Source organism: Chionomys nivalis, chromosome 2 (genome assembly GCF_950005125.1).
Source record: "Chionomys nivalis chromosome 2, mChiNiv1.1, whole genome shotgun sequence".
NCBI classification, from domain to species: Eukaryota; Metazoa; Chordata; class Mammalia; order Rodentia; family Cricetidae; genus Chionomys; species Chionomys nivalis.
In genome coordinates this window covers 49,751,997-49,773,697 of record NC_080087.1, presented here as the reverse complement: position 1 = coordinate 49,773,697, position 21,701 = coordinate 49,751,997, and the positions used below count along the sequence as shown (strand labels likewise).

The 21,701-nt window shown below is 35.2% G+C and overlaps 1 protein-coding gene across 1 annotated transcript; it reads left to right on the top strand.

The window, feature by feature from the left end:
- The first annotated feature begins 852 nt into the window (after positions 1–852).
- LOC130870541 (amine sulfotransferase-like) lies at positions 853–20,401 on the top strand. Its single transcript, XM_057763333.1, has 6 exons — positions 853–994; positions 3,431–3,639; positions 7,410–7,536; positions 8,772–8,866; positions 18,592–18,778; positions 20,280–20,401. The coding sequence occupies exons 1-6, from the start codon at positions 853–855 to the stop codon at positions 20,399–20,401; spliced, it is 882 nt and encodes a 293-aa protein (XP_057619316.1).
- Positions 20,402–21,701: the final 1,300 nt, after the last annotated feature.

The window sequence follows — 21,701 nt, the reverse complement described above, 5'->3', positions numbered from 1 at the left end:
CGGGAGAGAGTCTCAGGGTTCATTCAAATTCTGAAGATCACCCGTGTTGTGTTTATTATCCAAACAACTTTCATATCAAAAGGTAAACTGATGGGGAAGTTCATTAGCATGCTGTTTTATGGGCAGCAGGGGAGAATGAGTTAGGTCACATCTGCGACTACTGTTGCTCTCTCACATAGACTGAATTACCACCTCTTCCCAGGCAACCTTTTAAATTACCATAGAAGTCTCAGAGTGACATTAGCATATCCTAACCCTTTGGTTAGGATATGGTCTGGTTTTCTCAAAAGGCTAGGTGACCACCTTCCATGTGACAGGTACAAATTGTGTTCTGAAGGTTGCTCAGAATTATGGCTGCCATACATTATAGAAAGATGGACCTGTATAATACAGTCCCTAAATAAGGAATAAAAAATTATTATACAAAAAAACTCTTCAGTTACGAACACATACTCTGCCCCAATTGTGTGCTGTCTTCTTTGTAAGTTGATCAACTGGACAACCTTGAATAACTTGGTTGCATTCTCTGTACCCTAATTTCCTCATCTGCACGTTTAGAACTAAGATCACCTTTCCCATCTGAAATTATAGAAAAATCTTACTAACTACCTGCTCCCTTCTATGTCTGTTTCTTTATATATTATACAGTGATAATAAAAATGTAGTGACATAATATTATTGTAAATTTAAATAATATAGGATATGTAATTGATTATTGTACAAAATATTAATATGTGAGGTACATTTTTGTCGTGCTTCGTACATGTCGACCACTCAAAAGCATTACTTACTATTGAAAAATACTATGATAATTAAGAAAATTTTATAAATTTTTCTTCTAGGTAAATAAATATGGACAATAAAGGTGAACATTTATTAAACTTCAGAGGCTATAACTTTGAAAGGTCTTTAGTTAAAATGAAAATGGTGGAAAACATCGACAATCAGGAAATTAGAGACGATGATGTCTTCATAGTCACATACCCGAAATCTGGTGAGTGGCATAAATAGGCCTTATAGACTTTGTTTATGTTTTGTTTTTTGTTTGTTTATTTTGTTTGTTTTTTCAAGACAGGGTTTCTCTGTCACTTAGGATCCTCTCCTGGAACTTACTGCTGTAGACAAGGGTGGCCTCAAACTCACAGAGATCCATCTGCCTCTGCCTCCCAAGTGTTAGGATTAAAGTTGGGCTCCATCACCACCCTGTATATTGGTTTGATAATAAGTGCATAAATATTCTACTTTCCACACACTGTCATTTTAACAATATTAGTTTCTTTTCTCACTGCTGCACCAGAATAAATCATCATGTTGGAGAAGTCCCAATGGCTGCTGAAGGTACCTTGTCAACTTACATCTGCAGTCCAACTCAATGAACCTAATGTAGATAACCCCTCATACAAGTCCATTGATTTGTCTCCATGAATATCCTAAATTCCATCACACATCAGTATCTGTAATCACAGCAACCTATAGTTTAGAACAATGTATGGTCAAAAAGTAAATAAATCACAAGTCTCTACGGATAACACTTGCCATGTATATATTGTAATTTATTGTGGAAAAATGCTGGAGGGTGGGAATCAAATATGAAGTCAGCAGCAGCTTGTTGGTAAATGATGACATGTTTCCTTAGCCTGTTGAACAGGTCTGATAATGAAAAACTTTTTCTTAAAAGATACATGCTTTATTATGTAGAGACTTTATCTCAGACAATGATTAAATTTCCAATGCATGCAATTCTGTTGACAAGATTACCAAGACAGCTGTAATGTACTTAAAATTCTTAAAAATAGTAAAAAAAAAAAAAAGTCTTAAAACAGTGAGGCTTCCTGGAAGTATAGAAGCCTTGAGGTTTGTGAAGCTAATCAGGACAAGCAAGCACAAGCACTCCCATTTGACTCCTGTTTTCTGTTGCACATGAAGATGAACTGAAGTTACTTTTGTAAAGGTACTTCTTCTTCAGCAGAAGGTGGAACTTATAAGTCTTAGTGTAAGTTTTCCAGTGATTAACACAAACTAAAGCTATAGGTGTTAAGATTCATATCCCTACCCCACCCCCACTGTCCATGTAAATAATAACAAGCTTTTGTATCCATACTTGACCATTTCAGTAAATAAGGATGCTTAGCAAAAATATTTTTGTTGATATCAAGTCCTACTTTGCTTTCTGTCTTTGTGATGTTTAATGTGCTACAAAACTGTCAGCAAGACAGAAATGCCACTGTAAGGCAGTCACTGGTTCACTGTAGATAATAACTAAATAACTCAGATGCTGATGAGATGCTGGGTGCTTCTGGAAGTCCTCAGAAAGACTGAAATAGGCAATGAGTGTTCATATTGTGACACACAGGATATTGACACATTCATTGTCAGAAGCCCTGGAGTTTGGGATGTCTTGGCATGATCAGCTCTTTCAAGATTTCAGGCTCTGCTTCATATGGTGCATCATCACTCCTCACTGGGAGTAGTGACTGGTTGATCCAATATATACCACTACCGGTGAATTATCTGGAATAGCCATTAATTATTAAGTGTTAATCTAATCTACACTGCCACCAATGAATTATCTGGGATATCCATTAATAATTAAGGCTAAACCTAAGCACGACAGTATTTGATCACATGGGATCCATTCTTAAAAGGAATAGAATTGAAATTTTGCATGTATTTCTCAAATACTTCCACTGTATGACTTGATCTAATAGTCCAGAGACCAAATGTCAATAACACTGAAATCTTGGTTTCCTCTTTCTACAGGTGTGCTATGACCAATTACTAGGAATATGGCAAGAAGTATTTGAGAGTATAAAGCAAGATAAGGAGTAGAAAATGGAAACATTAATTCTATTAGTTTTTTTCAGTTCTAAATTATAAGCAAATAATGAAGTAATTTCCGAAATGAGTCAGAATTGCCCGTAAACAGACATAAAGTGGCATTCTGTAATCTTCTATATATCTTATGAAAATTAAGAAATGAGCTAGAAGGCTCCAAACAGGAAAAAAACTGTCAGCAATACAGAAATGTCACTATCCCTGGTGTGATCTCACCACACTGTATGTATCCACATGTAGTAATGCTGCATTTTACCTGTTAATATCTGCAAATGTTATATGTCAACAATAGTTAAATATTAATGAAAGCACTCAACATGAAGCATAGAACACAGAGACACTACAAGAATCATCTGGATTATCACTATCATCTTTGTAAGGGAGAAAGGGAACAAAGAGTTGTAGAGTTCAGCCTTACTGACTCGAGTGTTTAAAACAGACAAAGCAAAATGAAAAGGGGGCATGTCCAAGCATCCCTGGGGTGCTAAGGAAAAGAGAGCTCCAAATTATTTGTAAAACGGATACATTACTGTTGGTATTCATTATTAAAAACCTACTTCAGCATTGAAAACGTGATTGTTATTTGTTCTTACAGGTACCATCTGGACACAACAGATCCTCAGCCTGATTTATTTTGAGGGCTACAGGAACAACACTGAATATATCCAAATCGCAGACAGAGCACTATGCTTTGAGTACAATCCTCATTATCTGGACTTTGCCAAAAGGCCATCGCCTCGTATCTTTTCTACCCACCTCCCGTATTATTTGGTGCCAAAAGTTTTCAAGAACAAAAAAGTCAAAGTATGTCATAGAGTTTAGTGACTTACTGTACCCATAAAATGCCTTCTCTAAGTACAGAATATTTAGTCTATTCCAATATTTTGCCACTGTGATGCAGCTGCTATGAACATTCTTGAGTGTGTCTCCTGGTACTCTTCCACCAGCTTCCATAGAACTCAATGAATAGAGATGCAGAGCCGCAGTGACCAGAGTACTCCACTTACAAAGGTGGTGCAGTAATTCTGAAGAAAGTGGATTTGTCATTCCTTGCAGAAATGCACAATAGATGACTTCATAGTGTTTCCCTAGTAATGTGACATATCAGACTTTTAGATGTTTATCAACATGGCAGCTAAGAAAAGGTGTCTCAAATGTATGTTAATTTGCATCCTCATCCTCATAATGGGAGTGCCAATGTTGGATGTTTATTGGCCATCATTATGTTTGATTATGTGAAAAGAGTCTCTCATTACCCTAATGTTTAATTATATTCTTCTGTTCAGTTTGCCTTCTGTCACTTCTAGATATGAATCTATTTTAGCTCATCCTCATTGTTTTTTACATGCGTGTTTTTATCAGCAACATTCTTAATTTTAGTGTCATTAAACTGATTTTTCTTGCTATTTTTTCATAATTTTATTGAAAAATTACTTTTCATCCTTATATACAAACACCAGTTCCCCCTCTATCCTCTTTCCCTGTCCTCCACTTATCCCATCTTCATTCTCCATCCACTTCTCAGAGGGAGTAAGGCCTTCTTTCAGAAATCAACATGTCTGGAATACTAACTAGAGGCAGGAGCAAGCCTCTCCCCTGATATCAAGGTTGAGTAAGGTATCCCACTATAGGGAACAGACTCCAAAAAGCAGGTTCATGTACCTGGAATTGGGCCCTGTTGCTAATGCTAGGGCCCCCTCCAACAGATCAAGCCACATAACTGTCACCCACATGTAGAGGATCTAGTTCAGTCCCTTGCAGGTTTCTCACCGGTCAGTCAACAGTCCCTGATTTCGCACAAGCCTGACATGAGCTAAATGTTCTTCTCTATGTCTTTTGATTAATTTTAGTTTAAAATCTATTTTGTTAGATATTAAGATAGTTATACACACTTATTTCTTTGGTCCATTTGTTTGGAAAATCCTTTCCTAACCCTTACTCTGAGGTAATCACTGTTTTTGAGGTTGAGGTGTGCTTCTTTTATACAACAGAAGGATGGGTCCTGGTTTTTTATCCATTTTGATAGCCTCTCTCTTTTGGTAAGTGAATTGAGACCATTGATATTAAGAGATATTAATGACCAGTGATTGTTAATTGCTGTCCTGTTTGGTTTTGCTGCTGCTGGTGATGTTTGTGTGCTTCCCTTCTTTGGGGCTTGATGGTATGAGGTTACCTGTTACCTGTGTTTTTTGTGGGTGCAGCTAGCTTCTTTTGGTTGGAGTTTTTCTTCTAGTACTTTCTGTAGGGCTGAACTTGTGCCTAGGTCTTGTTTAAATCTGATTTTGTCATGGAATATCTTGTTTTCTCTACCTATGGTTGTTGAAAACTTTGCTGGGTATAGTAGCCTTGGCTGGCATCCATGATCTCTTAGGTCTGCATAACATCTGCCAAGGACCTCTTTGCTTACAGAATTTTTATTGAGAAGTCTGGAGTATTTTTGATAATTTAACCTTTTATGATACTTATCCTTTTTCCGTTGCAGGTCTTAGTATATTTCTTTATTCTGTATGTTTAGTGTTTTGATGAATACATGACAAGGGGAATTTTGTGGGGTGGTTGCTAAGACTTTGTTAGATTTAACATTTTCTTTGACCTATGAATCAATTTCCTTTATTGTGTCTTCAGCGCCTGAGATTCCCTCTTCCATCTCTTTCATCCTGTTGGTTAAGCTTGCACCTGTAGTTCCTGTTCATTTACACTGCTTTTCCACATCCAGAATTCCCTCAGTTTGTGTTTTCTGTATGGCCTCTCTTTGAATTTTCAAGTCTTGGACTGTTTCTTTCACTTGTCTGGTTGTGTTTTCATGGTATTCTTGACTTTTTTTAAAAAAGGGATTTATTGATTTCTTCCAGTTTTTTGTTTTCTTTTTCCTCCATTTCTTTAAGGGAACTTTTCATTTCCTCTTTAAGGGCCTCTATCATTTTCAGAAAGTTATATTTAGGGTGATTTTCTTCTGCTTCATCTGTGTGTTGGGATATTCAGACCTGGTTGTTGTAGAACCACTCATTTCTGGTGATGCCATGTTGCTCTTTATGTTGCTGTATGTATTCTTACACTGCTGTCTACCTATCTTTCCCTCTAATTGGCACAAGTGGGTTCTGTAGCTCTGGTGGTTGCTCTTCCTCCAGGTGCAGTTCGGGCCTCTTCCTCTGGGTTTGGTTTGGGACTGTGGTTCCAGGAGTTGCTGTCCCTTTATGTGTAGGTCAGGCAGTGGGTCCTGCAGTAGGAGATGGTTGAGAAGAGAGAGAGCTGCTGCCTGATTGCTGGGGGTTCTGTGGTTTACGGAAGTGCAGGGTATAGGGCCTAGAGAGCAGGGCTTTCCAGCCAGGATATCTGATACTCACCTGTTTCTTCTGGTGCAGGTGGGGTCTGTGCAAACTGTCCTATTTTTCTTTTAAATAAATTCACATTTGAAAATTTTTTCCTTGCATTAAGCCTAGAGATACGTTCTGTGGGTTTTGGTTTTACTTTCTCATTCTTTTACTCACTTCCTTACTTTATTTCCCTTATGAGAGTATTTCATGTAGCCAAAGCTGGCATAGGCTCTTCCTCCTGCCCTAGATACCCAGGTGCTAATGTTGTGGACAGACAGCCACAGATTATTGCTTCGATGTGTAAGTTTTTATCCTACCTACGCTCTTTACTCATTTTTACATTATTTTTCTGAAAGATATGAAGGAATAGCTCATTTTTATTTGAAGATTATAAATTTTTACCAGTTATTTCATTATGATTATTAGTTTTTTGTTTTCAGATTTATCTTTTTTGCTATCACATAATATCTATCAATTGACCCTTATGTGTAATGAATTTTACTTTTAAATTTTTAATTAAAAATTTTATATATTGTGATCACATAAGGCAAATTATTGTTCAAATATTTATGAACATTACAAATAATATTGCTTTTTGAGAATTGAGATACATTCTTTTTAATTAAATTAATTTTTATTTCTTTAAAAAAACAAGCTATTGATTTTCGTTATACATACCAATCCAAGTTACTAGTTCCTCTTCACCTCACATCCCCTCCACATAGCCCTGCACTCCACCTCCCTCAACCACTCTTCACAGAGGGTAAAGCACATGGATTTGGGGAAGGTCCAAGGCCCTCCCACTGTATCTAGGCTGAGCAAGGTATCCATTTAATAAGAATAGGTTCCCAAAAAGTCAGGACAAGCAGTAGGGATAAATCCTGATGCCTCTGCCAGTGGTCCCACAGACAGTCACCCACATTCAGAGGGACTTTTTTGTATCTATGCTTGTTCCTTCCTGGTCCGACGGAAGTTGCTGAGCTCACATTAGATCAGGTACAGTGGGAGTACACATCATGATCTTGAACTCTTTTTGAACTACATCCTTAAACAAGAAATGCCATAGAGAAAGGTTGTTTATTAGAGTACTCTATGTAATACCAAAATATAAAGAAATAGTTATTTGACTTTCTACAGCTCAAAGACTAGAAGAAATAGTTATGTTTGTTGTCACTATCGAAATCCATAAAATTGTATTTAAAAACTTATAAGCATAACCAAGATTTGCTTAAAGAAATAATTCCATAATTCTATCTGCAGATTCTTTATATCTACAGAAATCCTAAAGATGTTTTGACCTCCTACTTTCATTTTTCAAATTTCTTGGGTAGATCTGAAGCCTCAAATACATTTGAAACATTTATGCAAGCATTTCTAGATGGAAGAGGTAAGTATTAATTCATCAACCCCGAATGAAATTAATTACACAAAAGGGACCCGTAAACCAAATTATTAGACTTACAGAACATAATTTAAAGTATGGAGCATGGCATTTCTTTTTGAAAAGAATAAGAAAAAAATACCAGAACAATGAAAACAATACCAGACAAACAAAAAACAAAACGCAAAAAACTTACTTCTAGTGACAATTGTATGTCAACTCTATGTGCTAACACCTGGGTTTTCTATTTTTATGCACCATTTGAGGAGTCAGGATTAGGAAGCCATGTCATGTAGGAAATATTTTTGTTTACAGATATTCTATCAATTCCTTCCAACTAGTGGCAAAGGTAATATAATCCATTCTGTCAGAGAAAATGCTAAGGGTTGTTGTATGTTTTGCATGAGCCTGTGTATGGCTTTATAATGAAGCTCTGGAATTGTACATTCCACTATATAGGTGGATTAATTAAGGCAAGAGGCTCATCACTAAGGCAGAAGTTTCTGTCCCACATGGGCCCATAGTCATTCAGTCTGCTGCCCCCAAAGAAAACCACAGAGGCTTATACTAATTACATAAACAGTTTGTCCTATTAGCTCAGACTTACTATTAACTAGCTCTTACAACTTAAATTAATTCATAATTCTTCTATATGTTTAACTACGTGATTTGTTACCTTTTCTGAGTGTGGTATTTTCATCTTGCTTCCTCTGTATGATGACTATCTCTGCCTTTCCTATTCCTAGAATTCTCCTAGTGTGGTCACCCCACCTATACTTCCTGCCTGGATAATGGCCAATAAACATTGTATTGAATCAAAATTTGTGACAAATCTTTATAGGATACAAGAGCATTATCTTGCTTGTAAGATGATATTTAGATTCTGTACCACTGCAGACAGTGAATAAGGAAAAAAAAAAAAAAAAAAACAAAGACATGTGACCTCTGTGGAGAAGTAGTAAAAAGAACCAGTGTGCCTTAAAGCCACCTGCAGCCTCAGGCCCTTTTTTTCTCAATTATTTCTTTTATACTCCTGTAGAAACAGTATATAGACAGATTTCTATGAATGTCAGGTAATTGTTCCATCAAACCACTAAACATTTTAAATAGGGATATGAATATCCATGTTAGGCCCTCTGTTTTATTTCTAAAAGTTTCAAGCCAGAAAAGGAGACACAGAGTTTTTTGTCCACTACATGGACACACAGCTTGGCATTCTTACTTGTTACTTTCCTTCCCAGTAGTAGGAAGCAATTGGTTTGACCACATAAGAGGCTGGTATGAACACAGACATGACTTCAATATTATGTTTCTGAGCTATGAAGATATGAAGAAGGTAAGATGAGTTGTATTTTTAAATGGTTTCTTTTACACCACACTACTCTTTGTTGAAAATACATTCTGCCTGTTATCTTCATATTTTTATTCTTTTTTGGGCTTTTTGTTGGAGATGATTCCTAATGTCCAGCCTCTGCCTCATTCACTGGATTCCTCCGTACTCTATTCTCCATGTAAACTCATCGTTTGTGATCCCTTCTTATGCAACCATGTGTGTCAAATGCAACTCCAAAACTTCATAGCGCCAATGGATTTATAATTAAAAACTTTATTATTACATGTTAGTTACATCCATTAGTGGTAACTGATGTTATAGTCTTGCCCATGAATAGGGTATGCTTTGATTTATCTTGCCATGCTTTTTGCATTGTCATTCTTTCTTTCCCCAATACCCTCCCCAATCACTATTAAACACAATTCTACTTTAAGTTTGACTTTTTAGTTTTAACATATAAGAGAACACAAGAAACTTGCCTCATTGTCTGGCTTATTAACTTAACCTGATGTCCTGAACTTCATACATTTTACTGTAGATGACAGAATTACATTTTATTTTTATTTCTGAATAATCATCTATTTTATATACTGTATACATCATATATCATAAATTCTTTACTCCTCCATCTGTTGATGGACACTAGACCAAGTACATGTTGAAGATGTATAGGAATAACACTAGATAACAGTAAGAATTGCTGTTTCATATTAAGCTAGCCTGGTTATTTACGCCGCTTACAGTGAGATTTTGAATGGTGACTTCATTTCCTTTGTCTATATACTCAGGGAGGCTATAGTCACTACTAAAGGCCAGCAAACAACAGTGAGGCATGTAACTCCTATAAAATGTGGACAGTTATAGCCACACCATAATTTAACCAATGGAACAAGTTCTCCCTTTTTGAAAAATAATCTTGGAGTGTTGTAATAGGAGCGGCGGGGCTGCGTCCCCGGCATCCAGCCGCCCATATGGCTAGCTTATGCCCCGAAATGATTATATGGAAACCGTATTCTTTTAAACATTGCCTGGCCCATTAGTTATAACCTCTTATTGGCTAGCTCTTACATATTGATCTAACCCATTTCTAATATTCTGTGTAGCACCATAAGCTGGCTTACCAGGAAACATCTTAATCTGCGTCTGTCTGGAGTGGGAGAATCATGGCGACTCATCGACTCGGCTTCTTTCTCCCAGCATTCTGTCTGTGTATTCCATCCATTTAAGGGCTGGCCTATAAATGGGCCAAGGCAGTTTCTTTATTAAATGAAAGTAACTCCTCCATCATTTCCCCTTTTTTAGTTTAAACAAAAAAGAAAGGTTTTAATTTTAACGTGGTAAAATTATATATAACAAAATGGTTATCAAGTAAGAATTATAGTTATAATATTTATATCTATTTTATCTTTTATCATAATTAAGGAAAATTATAATTATCTACTTATTTTTCAATTTCATCAAAGATTTCAGAAGGATATAATATTACCTAAGTAAATAAGAGATCCAAAATTCTAGAAATGACAGAGACATCTCATTGCCTGGACAGTCATCCAAAGTTTTTTTGTATTGTTGGGGCATCCATCTTTAGCCTTCAGGCCCATAGTATCCAGCAGACATTTTTATCATGCAGGAAATTTTAAAGACAGTTCAGTCATTTTTTGTTGTGTCCTGCAGAATGTCTCGCAGACTCTTTTATGAGTCAGGAACTCCGAAAAACCATCTCATCTTTAGGCAAGTTTAGCAGTCCTCTTTTTGTGGGTTCTCTGTGTCCAGTTTATGCAACAGTCTAGGCAAGAGCAGTTTCTTGCCCAAATGGCTATCAAACTCCTTAAGGAGCCTCTTCGGTGTCCATCTTCCTCTTGAAGTAGATTGGTGCTGCCAGGAGCAGACGTGTCTCATTATCATGAAAAGCCCTAAGTTATTAAAACATTAAATGTCGTATTCTGCAGTCTTTGAAAGAGATGAAGAATGCTTATCTAGCTGAAATATATCTATGTATATCTAGAAAATCTAACTAACATGATTAAAAGCTTGACAATTATTGATGATTATCCATTAATAATTTATATATATTATATTTTTAAATGAATTATATAATCATAATATCTTAATCAAGATTAGAAATATGCATATACATATAACAAAATTGACCTTAAAATCTATATCTATATCAATGCAAATTATTCATATCTATATCATATCCCCCTTTAAATGTAAAGAATATTTATAAACAATATTTGGGAACATGGGCGCAGTTTTTTTTTTTTTTCAAATTGCTTTTTGCTGAATGGGGGTGCTGTATTTAGATCTTTTATGGTGTAACCTGTGTGTCAGGGTCATCTCAGTCGGCAGTTGAGTGAAGTAATTTTTTGAAGGTGTTTATAGCAACCTTTTAGGAGGGCGTGGTCTATCATATTATATTGGTATAGACGCAATTTATAGAGTCTTATCCTCTGTGAAAATAAAAGAAGACCTTCTCCAAAGCATCATATCCTTAGATTTAAATTTTAAAATCATAATATCTTTATATTTATTTTGGTTTAGCTTGGCAGTTCATATAATGAAATGCCTCTCTGCATTTAGCTCCTTTATAGTCAAAAATTTTAAAGAAAACATAATAATATAAAGAATCCAGATTCTTTGTGAATTTTTTATTTTTATGTGGCTTATTTTTTATTTTTTTAATTTATAACTATTTGTATTTTATCTTTTTAAAGACTTTACCCTTTTTTTTAAACCATTAATTTTATTTTTTATATTTGTTTTTTTTTAGCCTATGTATATTCATCAACATTGTGGTCTTTTATGTCTGAATCTGTTTTATTGTGAATTTGTAATTTTTTTATTATCCAGGAGCATTTCCTAAATGTTAAGCAGTTCTTAAAAACTTAAGTTGCACCATGTAGGGGTAATATGGTACCGCCTGTGTCCTGTCCAGTCGAAACCTAATTGCGCTGTTATTATAGTAATTATGGTATTTTCTGCCAAAGACCAGCATAGTTTAGTATGGCAGAGCTGAGCCCTCCTGCCTGAGAGCCATTTGGTGCCCTTGAGCCATACATAGTTCCAGGCATACAGCAGTCCATATTACCATCAAGCAAGCCATAGCATTTTATTCCAAATGTTCCATTCAAAAGCTCTGTCTCCAGCAGGAGCCAGACAGAGATCGCAATGGTGGCACAGCCCAGAAAGCCGGCATTTTAAAACAGCCAGTTTTTTCCTGTTGCTGAGTCAGGACAATTTCTTTGATATATGCAACCCATAAACAGCAAAAAGCTGTCTTAAATTCTCTCTCTGTCCTTTTTAAGCCCTCTCAGGTTTTACATGGAGTTCATTAGCACATTGGGCACCACTCTGTTGTAATAAGAGTGGCGGGGCTGCGTCCCTGGCATCCAGCCGCCCATATGGCTAGCTTATGCCCCGAAATGATTATATGGAAACCGTATTCTTTTAAACATTGCCTGGCCCATTAGTTATAACCTCTTATTGGCTAGCTCTTACATATTGATCTAACCCATTTCTAATATTCTGTGTAGCACCATAAGCTGGTTTACCAGGAAACATCTTAATCTGCGTCTGTCTGGAGTGGGAGAATCATGGCGACTCATCGACTCGGCTTCTTTCTCCCAGCATTCTGTCTGTTTATTCCATCCATTTAAGGGCTGGCCTATAAATGGGCCAAGGCAGTTTCTTTATTAAATGAAAGTAATTCCTCCATCATTGGAGCATCTTGAAGATGAATTTATAGAATATTTTTGAATGTTCACAAGTAAACAGTACCTTAACATGCTGTATAATCAAAGAAAATGAGTTAAAATTCACCAGTTTCAGGTTCTTATTGACATATTGATTGACAAAAATAAGTGAATTACTTCTCTGTGACATGCTTCAAAACAAGAGTAAACAAGGACTTACCTTTTTATAGAGTTTATGCACTAACAAGGAAGGCAAATAGTCAAAAAGCAAATACCCAAATTAAAAAAAAATTTGTGTGTGTTGGTTGGAGGCATGGCAAAGTGTGTAAAGGCACTTCCAATGTGAGTCTGAAACTCAAATTAAATCATCATAACCTCCATAAAGTTGGAAGGCCAGAAATAACTCCATAAATTTGTCTTCTGAGCTCCACCCATGCACCATGGCACTAGTTCCAGTCTTGCAGCAAACATATTGCATGCTCACACGGATGCATGCACACACACACACACACACACAACACACACCTACACACTATGATTTTTAAACTTTTAGAGATTTTAGACTAGAAAGTGTAGTTATTAAAGAAATGCCAAATAAAATGTTAGTATTCATATAAAGTTTCTACTATAAGTGAAGATAATGGCTTTTCTGGGGGGTAAAAGGAACATGGGATTTACAAGTTAAGATATATGAATTAACAAAAAAGAAATGGCTAAAAGCAAAACACAACATGGAATTTTTATGAACAAATACAGTACTTAGAACCAAGTAAGGAATGGACTTGAACATCGAAGGTGTGGCGCAGAGAGACAAGAAACTATTATGTGAGACTGAGTTAGAACTACACAAGATTTGTGGGTCATGCTTACGATTTTTTCTGTAATCCCAAAGTAGTGAAGAGACATTAAGTGTTATAAAAATATCCCCACAGCAATGGAACAAAATTAGTGTCTTTGGAATATCATTCCCTATCAAGAGTTTAAAACTGAAAATTTTAAACGTAAGTAGACTAGTTAAAGATGAGGATTTACCCACTGACAATTCTCACACATCATGCCCATAATTATAACTGAAATTAATATTTTTAAGAGAGAGAAAACTCCCAATATACTCAAGTAATTATATTTGCAACAAAGTTAAAATAATTTTAGTGTCTTCCTTGTCCATTTCTGTGAAATAACTTTGTAATTTTTGTCTAAATCTTCATGCTTGCTTCTCCACTAATTATCACACTAAGACAATAAACCAATTCATTTCAGATGAGTTTGGTTATTCACTGACTTAGAAGTGCCACCCCTAGGAACTTCATGACTATACAGAAACATTGCTGTTTTCCTTTCTCAAGAACAGAATGCAGACTGTGTTAAAAGATTCCTATTTATGGGACAAAAGTATGGATATAGTAAAAAGTCATCCTCATTGATGAGGATAGTCATTGTTTGGAGAAAAGATGAGGCGTACTACTAGAAGGAGATACATTTGGCGGGGTTCTAAAATAACCTACATATTTCAGTTACCTAAATACAAGGCAAAATTATGATTCATGTCCTAATAACTCTTGAAGAGAATGCTTGTTTTTTCCACATGTATTTTCCTTTAAAATGTAAACACAAACAAGCAAAAGAATCTAGATATTTTAATTTACCTGAAAAGGCATTAGAATCCACTTAATGGCAAATCCTCAAGGGATGTGAGGCACTTAATTTTTCCTTCCTATATGTTTTTATTTTTCCTTTGTATGTTCCAAATGGTCAAAGTCTACAGTAAAAAATTACATCTGTATTATATGCCTCACTGTAGCAGTCACTGAAGACTGAATATGGGGGAAATCAGAGAGGGGTTCCTAGATTTATATGAAAAACAGTTTATTCTTTCATAAAATGTGCCTTAGAATTATGAACAGAGAAAGGTGGGGCATTGAGGAAATGTCTCTTTTGCTAAGAAACTATCCTGTACAAGAAAAAAAAACATGAAAGTCACAGGAGTCTAGTGGCCTGTATCACATACAAAACTCCCTATTTTGTTTTTGTTAATTTGTTACTTTTATTGAGATAACATCTCAGTATGTAATTCTAGCTTGTCTAAAACTCTTTATTTAGACCAATGTAGCCTTGAACTTACAGAGATCCAGCTGCTTCTGCCTCCTAAATCCTGGAATTAAAGTTGTGTGTCACTTGACCAAAGACAGGCATAGTTCTTCCTACAGGGGCCAACATCTTTGTCTTTCCATTCTGTATTATTCTGAGAGTTAATTTGCTCCTACCTCTGGCTCCAAGTTTGATTTTGCTGAGTTCATCTGAGTTGAAGCTTGTACTAAAATTATTCACTGAGATTTATATTTTTTTAAATTAAAGACAGTCTGGTCTTAATTCCTTTTCATTTATAGTATTGGGTTCAGGCAGTTTAAGTTTTTGTCTTTTACCTCCTTGAATATAATATTATGTTAAAATTATTTCCAATAATTCCATTATTGGCAGCATCTAGAATTCTCTTATCTTTTCTCTCTTTCAGCTGCATTTTTTTGTTTTTCGTATTCTTTCTGTGCTTGGTTTTGTAGTCCGTCATAGTGCATGAAAGTCATTTGTGTAAATCACGTAGTATTAGAATCCTATTATTTTATTCACCACAACACTCTAAGTTCCTTACACGAATGACCACAGACAAAGATGGAGACTAACACACTCAAGTCATCTTAGCAGGGTACTAAACCATCTGGTCCCCAGCTGCAAACCCATCTCTGTTTTTTTTTTTTTTTGTATTAAATGTATAGACTCCTCAAAAGCTCAGTTTTCATTAAATATGAAAGGAATTTCAAGCTTCTCTTAATGAATATTTATTTTTACATCTACAAAGGAAATCCATGTGTTCATTCTTACTTATTATTTTTGTTTGTGAATTGAGGGAAGTGCTTCTTCATCATGAAGAATGTTACAATTTCTCTGGGAAAAATTAATCTTTCATAAGCAACTACTACATTTGTACTCAGGTTATTAACCCCAATTGTACTCTGAATTATGATTTATAATCTATTACATGAAATGTGCCATTTGACCATCATGACATTTTATGTAACCATTTGTCACTTCCACTATCCAAATTCCTTTTGGCAAGCTGAACCCTAGGATTATTAAATCATAACTCATTATTATTCATTTCTCTGTCCTGAAAATTCCCACGCAATTTTCTTCCTGTATTAATTTCTTTAAGCTTAGTACTTTGCATGAGTGGAGAAATGCAGTTGTATTTTTATTGATTACTTTTCTTACTGTGATGACCTCAACGTCGTCAAGGCTTATTGCATCATATATCAGAATTCTTTCTGTCTGCGCATCCCATTTTATTCATGTTCTATAATCTATATAAGTTTGGCTTGATTCCACATTTTAGCTGTTATGCATACTGATGTTGTAAATATAGATGTACAAATCCTTCAAAGATTTTGGTTTCAATTGTTTGGAATCAGAAGTGAAAGCCAGAAGTGGAGTTGCTGGATCATATAGTGATCCTGCTTTTGTTTTGTGAAGCAAGCATCATAGGTTCCCCTTCACAAATGAACCACTTTATATTTTTACCAGCGGCTGGTGTACGAGGATCTTCTGACTGTGTGTTACTTTCATTGGATAAATAAAGAGAGTGCCTTAGCCTAGTTAATAGGGTGAACTCAGGTAGGCAGGAAAGACAGAACAGAATTCTGGGAGGAAGAAAAGAGAGTCAGAGAGAGACGCAATGGAGCCAGCCACCAGGTCAGACATGCTGAATCTTTTCCAATAAGCCACGACCTCATGGTGAATACAGATTGTTAGAAATGGGTTGAATCAAGAAGTAAGAATTAGACAAGAAGAGGCTAGAACTAATGGGCCAGGCAATGTTTAAATGAACACAATCTGTGTGTTGTTACTTCGGGATATAAGCTAGCTGAGTTCCAGGAATGCAGCCCACACTTTTACTATAAGCAGCACCATCGCTTATGATTTGTTTAATTTGTTAAGAAATAATCATCATAATAGGACACAAGATGTGTGCTCTTCTTGTTGGTTTCCACTTCCCAAATGAATAGTGATACAGAACAGTTTTCTCCTGTGTTTAATTGTTCTAGACTTCCTTTGAGGATAGTTTATTTAAAGTTTTAGTTAGGTTGATTTTGTTGTTGTTGATTTCTGAGGGTAATGCTGTATCAGATAAATGACATAAATACTGTTCCCATTCTATATGTGAACTTTTCACTTCATTGAATATGTCCCCTTTTACATAGGTATTACTAAATTTAGTATAATCAATTTAATAAGCATGTTTTTTCTGGCTGTTTGTACTTGTAGAGACATATTACACACACCACTGTGAAATCCTATGCTGTAAATCATTCCCTTTAAGTCTCTCTAAGAGCATCGTAGTTTAGGCCCTTGTTTTTATTTTTGGCCAATTTTCATTGATTTGAAATACACTATAAGGTGAGAATTCAGCTTTGTTCTTTTGCGTATGGACATCTGATTTATCCAAGAACATTTTTTAAAATGAATAACCTTTTTCATTTATCATTTTTGGCAGTAATATCGAAAATCCTTTTTAGCATTATTATCTAGAGATTATTTCAGGGAAGTCTATTCTGTCCTAATGGTTCATTTTTGTATTCAAGTCATTACCACACTGTTAGAACCACCAAGACATTAAAATACTTCTTTGTGGGTAGAGATGGTTCAGTAGGTAAAGGGGTTTCCTGCCATTTCTGATAAGCTAACTGCAATCCTTAGGAAACACATGGTTGAAGAAGATAACTAGCTCCTATGAGGTGTCAAAATTTCATATGACTTTTGCACAGATTTTCTTCCTTTATTTTCTTTTTTCTCTTTCAAAAAAAAAACCCAGCAATTTTGTTATAGACTACATAGAATTTGTGGATTGGTTTGTATAGTTTCCTTAAAATAACTGTCCTCAGTTGGGCAGTGGTGGCACATACTTTAATCCCAGTACTCAGGAGGCAGAGGCAAGGTATCTCTGTGAGTTCAAGGCCAGCCTGGTCTACAGGGCAAGATCCAGGACAAGCTCCAAAACTTCAGAGAAATCCTGTCTTAAAAAAGAAAGGCCATATAAATAAATAAACAAATAAATAATAAATAAATAATAACTGTACTCCAATTCATGAGTGTAGGATGATGGTGTTTTTCTGTTTCTTTTTCTTTCATCGATGTTTTGCTGGTTTCAATGGACCTGTCTCTAAACTTTTCTACATTTATTTTTAAGTTTTTTACTCCTACCACTTCAAAGTTCATGTGTTTTTATCTTACTTCAGCATTACTCATCACTAGTATTTATAATTTAAACAATAATTGTGTGTTGATTTGATTTATATATTACAGATTTGTAAAATCTCACTTTCTAGCAGATGCTTTGCTTTCCCTAGTTTTTATGTTACATATGAGGTCATGTTGCTGTCCATTTTACAGAGAAGATTTTACTTCTTTACCTATAATTTAGATGGTATGTTTCTCTTTCTTGACTAAATAATCTGCCTATTATTTTCCAGTAATATGTTAAATGGAAGTAATAAAATCTGGTGGATTGCAGACATCCGATAATGATGATCATATTCTTCTCAACCAACTGTGTTTCTAGCCAAAAATATTCAATACACAGTGATTTTCATGGAATTACTTGGATTCTTCTGCTCATTAATTGATGCTTTTATTTAACAATTATATTGAGATGGGTGTAGTAGCTCCTACCCCTAATCCCAGCCCATGGGACATTATGAAAGGAAGACCATCCTAACTTTGAGAGCAGCCTAGACTAATACTGAATTCCAGGCCAGCTTAGGCTACAAAGTCTCAAGAGAGCTGTGTTTTATTAATGGTTTATTCTGTATCAATGACAATAAATGATAATTTCAGTTTTACTTCACCCTGTTTCTATGATTATATCATGTGTTGAGAAATCTTTGCATTCCAAAAGTAAATCCTACCTGTTTATGTTACACACTGGGCTAACTCACACCTCCATTAAAAGGTCAGTAACTTCTCAACCCATGACATTTTCAGGACTTACGTGGCTCAGTGCTTAAAATCTGCAGTTTTCTGGAGAAAGAACTGAGTGACAAAGATGTGGATGCTGTTGTGAGAAAAGCTACATTTCAGAACATGAAATCTGACCCACGAGCAAATTATGACGATGTTATAAAAAAGAATATTTGGACAAGTAATGATAAGGGAACATTTTTCCGCAAAGGTAAAATTTACTAGTCTGTAGTAGCAAAAAAATTGTTGAGTGTTCCCTGGAGTACTTTGGAGAAATAATATGTGTTTTTAAAGTATTTCTCCAGGTGATGACATTTGGAAGCATCAGGTATTTTAGTTGATAAGAGACCTTGAAGTGTTTGTAGTAGTTTTAGGAAAAAAAAAATCTGATAATTTCACTTACTAAATAAATATGCCTTTTCTTTCCTTCAATCCACACAACACATTTTTCAAAGAATGTCAGAAGTCTTGTCCTAGGCAATAGATGTGTTAGAAGTTAGGACTCTAATTCAATTCATCTTATGCTATTGTTTTTTGGGGGGAATTTTTGTTTTGTTTTTGTTTTGTTTTGTTGGATTTGTGTGTGTGTTGTCTGTTTGTTGTCTGTGTCTGAGAAAGAGAGAGAGAGAGAGAGAGAGAGAGAGAGAGAGAGAGAGAGAGAGAGAATGTTTGTTTTTCAGTGTACTCTAAGCAAATACGGTTACCTTATATTCATAATCCTCCTATCTATACAACATACGTCTTCCTGAAAGCTAGAATTAAAGAGGATTAATGGACAAGTAAACTTACTGTCTGTTCATATTGAAGACAAATTTTAAAATTCTGCTTCCTCATGTGTGAGATTTTTATCAGCATAAAAGTTATAGTAGTGCCTTAATAACTTTATCTGACATGAATTCAGTAAACAGGCAGTAAATGTCTTATAATCTCATTTTATGCACAGAGATACGGTTAAGAATGAGTAATTCCCTCTTGATGCCCTTTAAACTTATCACTACTGTGAGTATTAGCTTATATTTTAATATTGTTGGGTTTTCGTATTTTCAGAAACTGTTTTCTTTTGTCTTTTCTGCAACTTAACATCAATTCTCACATCTCACTCCTCAACAAGTTTAAATGTCTTACCCATGATAGCTCATCATCCTTCCCAAATGCAAACAATAATATCATCCTCTCAGACAACTAAGAAAACCAAATGGCTATTTTCATTTTAACTAGCATAGTGATCATTGCAAATTTCTATCTAATAAAACCACAATGATAACTGCTCTGAAGCTCTGTGTCACCTTGACTGGACTTGCTAAAAACCCCTGAGTCTCATTTTTTTTTCAGTTTAAACATGAAAAACCAAAGAGCATATAACTCAAAGGACTGTGTTGAAAATACACTGTGTTTGAAGTATAAGGTTTTCCTAGTTTAATGATTGGCACATAGTAAAATATGCTTTTAAAATTCTAATATATTTTTTTAACTTTTTAGGTTTTTTTTTTCTTTCTAAATATTGGCCACAACTCAGTGGTAGTAGCTAGTGATACCTATTTGTTATGTTGCCACTCTTAGGTTTCTTCTGTGATGAGAGGAGAGATAATCAAGCCAACCCTCCTGAGAACTCAGTGATGTGCAGTGTGAGCTGTAGTGAGTAGAGTGATTTGGGTGAACTGCGTCCCGATACCACTACTTATGTAGGTGCTATCCTGTGCTTCTCCCATTAGGAACCATTGGAGACTGGAAGCATCACTTGACTGTGGATCAGAATGAAAGATTTGACAGAATATTCAACAGGAACATGAAAAACATTCCCTTAAAGTTCATCTGGGATATAAATGAGGAGTAGAATTTTAATTACCATGTGAATCCATCATATAAAAATGTACTAACCAAAGGCCATATTTAAATATTAAAATTAATTTCTTCCACTCACTTAACTATGAATTATAAAGCACAATTCTCAAACAGTATAATTAACTTATCTTTTGCTTACTGACCATAACAATGATTTTAAATGTCTCTATTAGCAATGGTATATTTCACAAAAATATTCAAAAAGGAGATTCTGTTAATTTCCTAAATTACAGAATAGGTTTATAGACAATTAGAACACAAAAGGCACAATTTTGGAGAGACCAGTTACAGATTCTTAATGACTTTCAAAGATTGTTAGGAGACATTTCTAGTCTACGACCAGCTTTTGGGATAACACCTGATCTAATAATTCATTTAAATAAAACCTTAGATTGTGAGAAAGATTTGAATACTCCCAGAGAATTTACAGCTGAAGCAGAAAAGTAATTAACAATAGTTGAGGAAAAATTACATAAGGCACATGTGGATAGGGTGAATCCAAATCTTAGTTGTATTCTAGTCATCTTGACTTCCAGAATTTCTTCTACATGAATTTTAATACAGAGGGAAGATATTATTCTAGAATGGATATTTTTACCACAAAAACCAAGTAAAAAATTTAAAACTTACGTGGAAAAAGTCCCTGAATTAATTCTAATAGGTAAATTGAGACTTTGTCAACTAACAGGTATAGAGAAAGCAGAAATTATGGTGCCTTTCAAACTGATGGAATAAAAAATTTATGGGAAGACAATGGGCCATGGCAAAGGGCTTGTGCTAGTTTTTTGGGAGAGATTAATAGCGACTATAACAAAAGTGATAAACTTAACATTATAAAGAAGACTTCATGTATTCTTCCCCAAATTGTATGTGATGCCCCATAACTGGATCCTGTACATTTTATACTGGCTCTGTACTTCTCTAAATCTAAGCATAATGTTAAAAGGAACATTCAGAGTTTCTGTTTCAGATAAGGCGCCATCTGGTATGGAACAGAAGAAAGACTTTAGGAAAATTTTTTACTTTCTCCATGCCTTTTTTGTCTATGTCATATTCTTCATTGAATGTATGTTTATATGAATGATGTTTAAGTTTTTCACGATGAACAATAAATTTTTCTATAGATCCTTTTCTGCAGTAATCTTTGAAGTTTCCAGATTCCAGTTGTTGCTGGGGCCCCACAGCAACAGTTCTACTTAGTTGAGAAGACATTGTGATGCAGAGAGCATTACTATAAGACGGCTTGCTTTTTGGGGGGGGGGGGATGCCAGCTGCTGAAATGGTGCACCTTC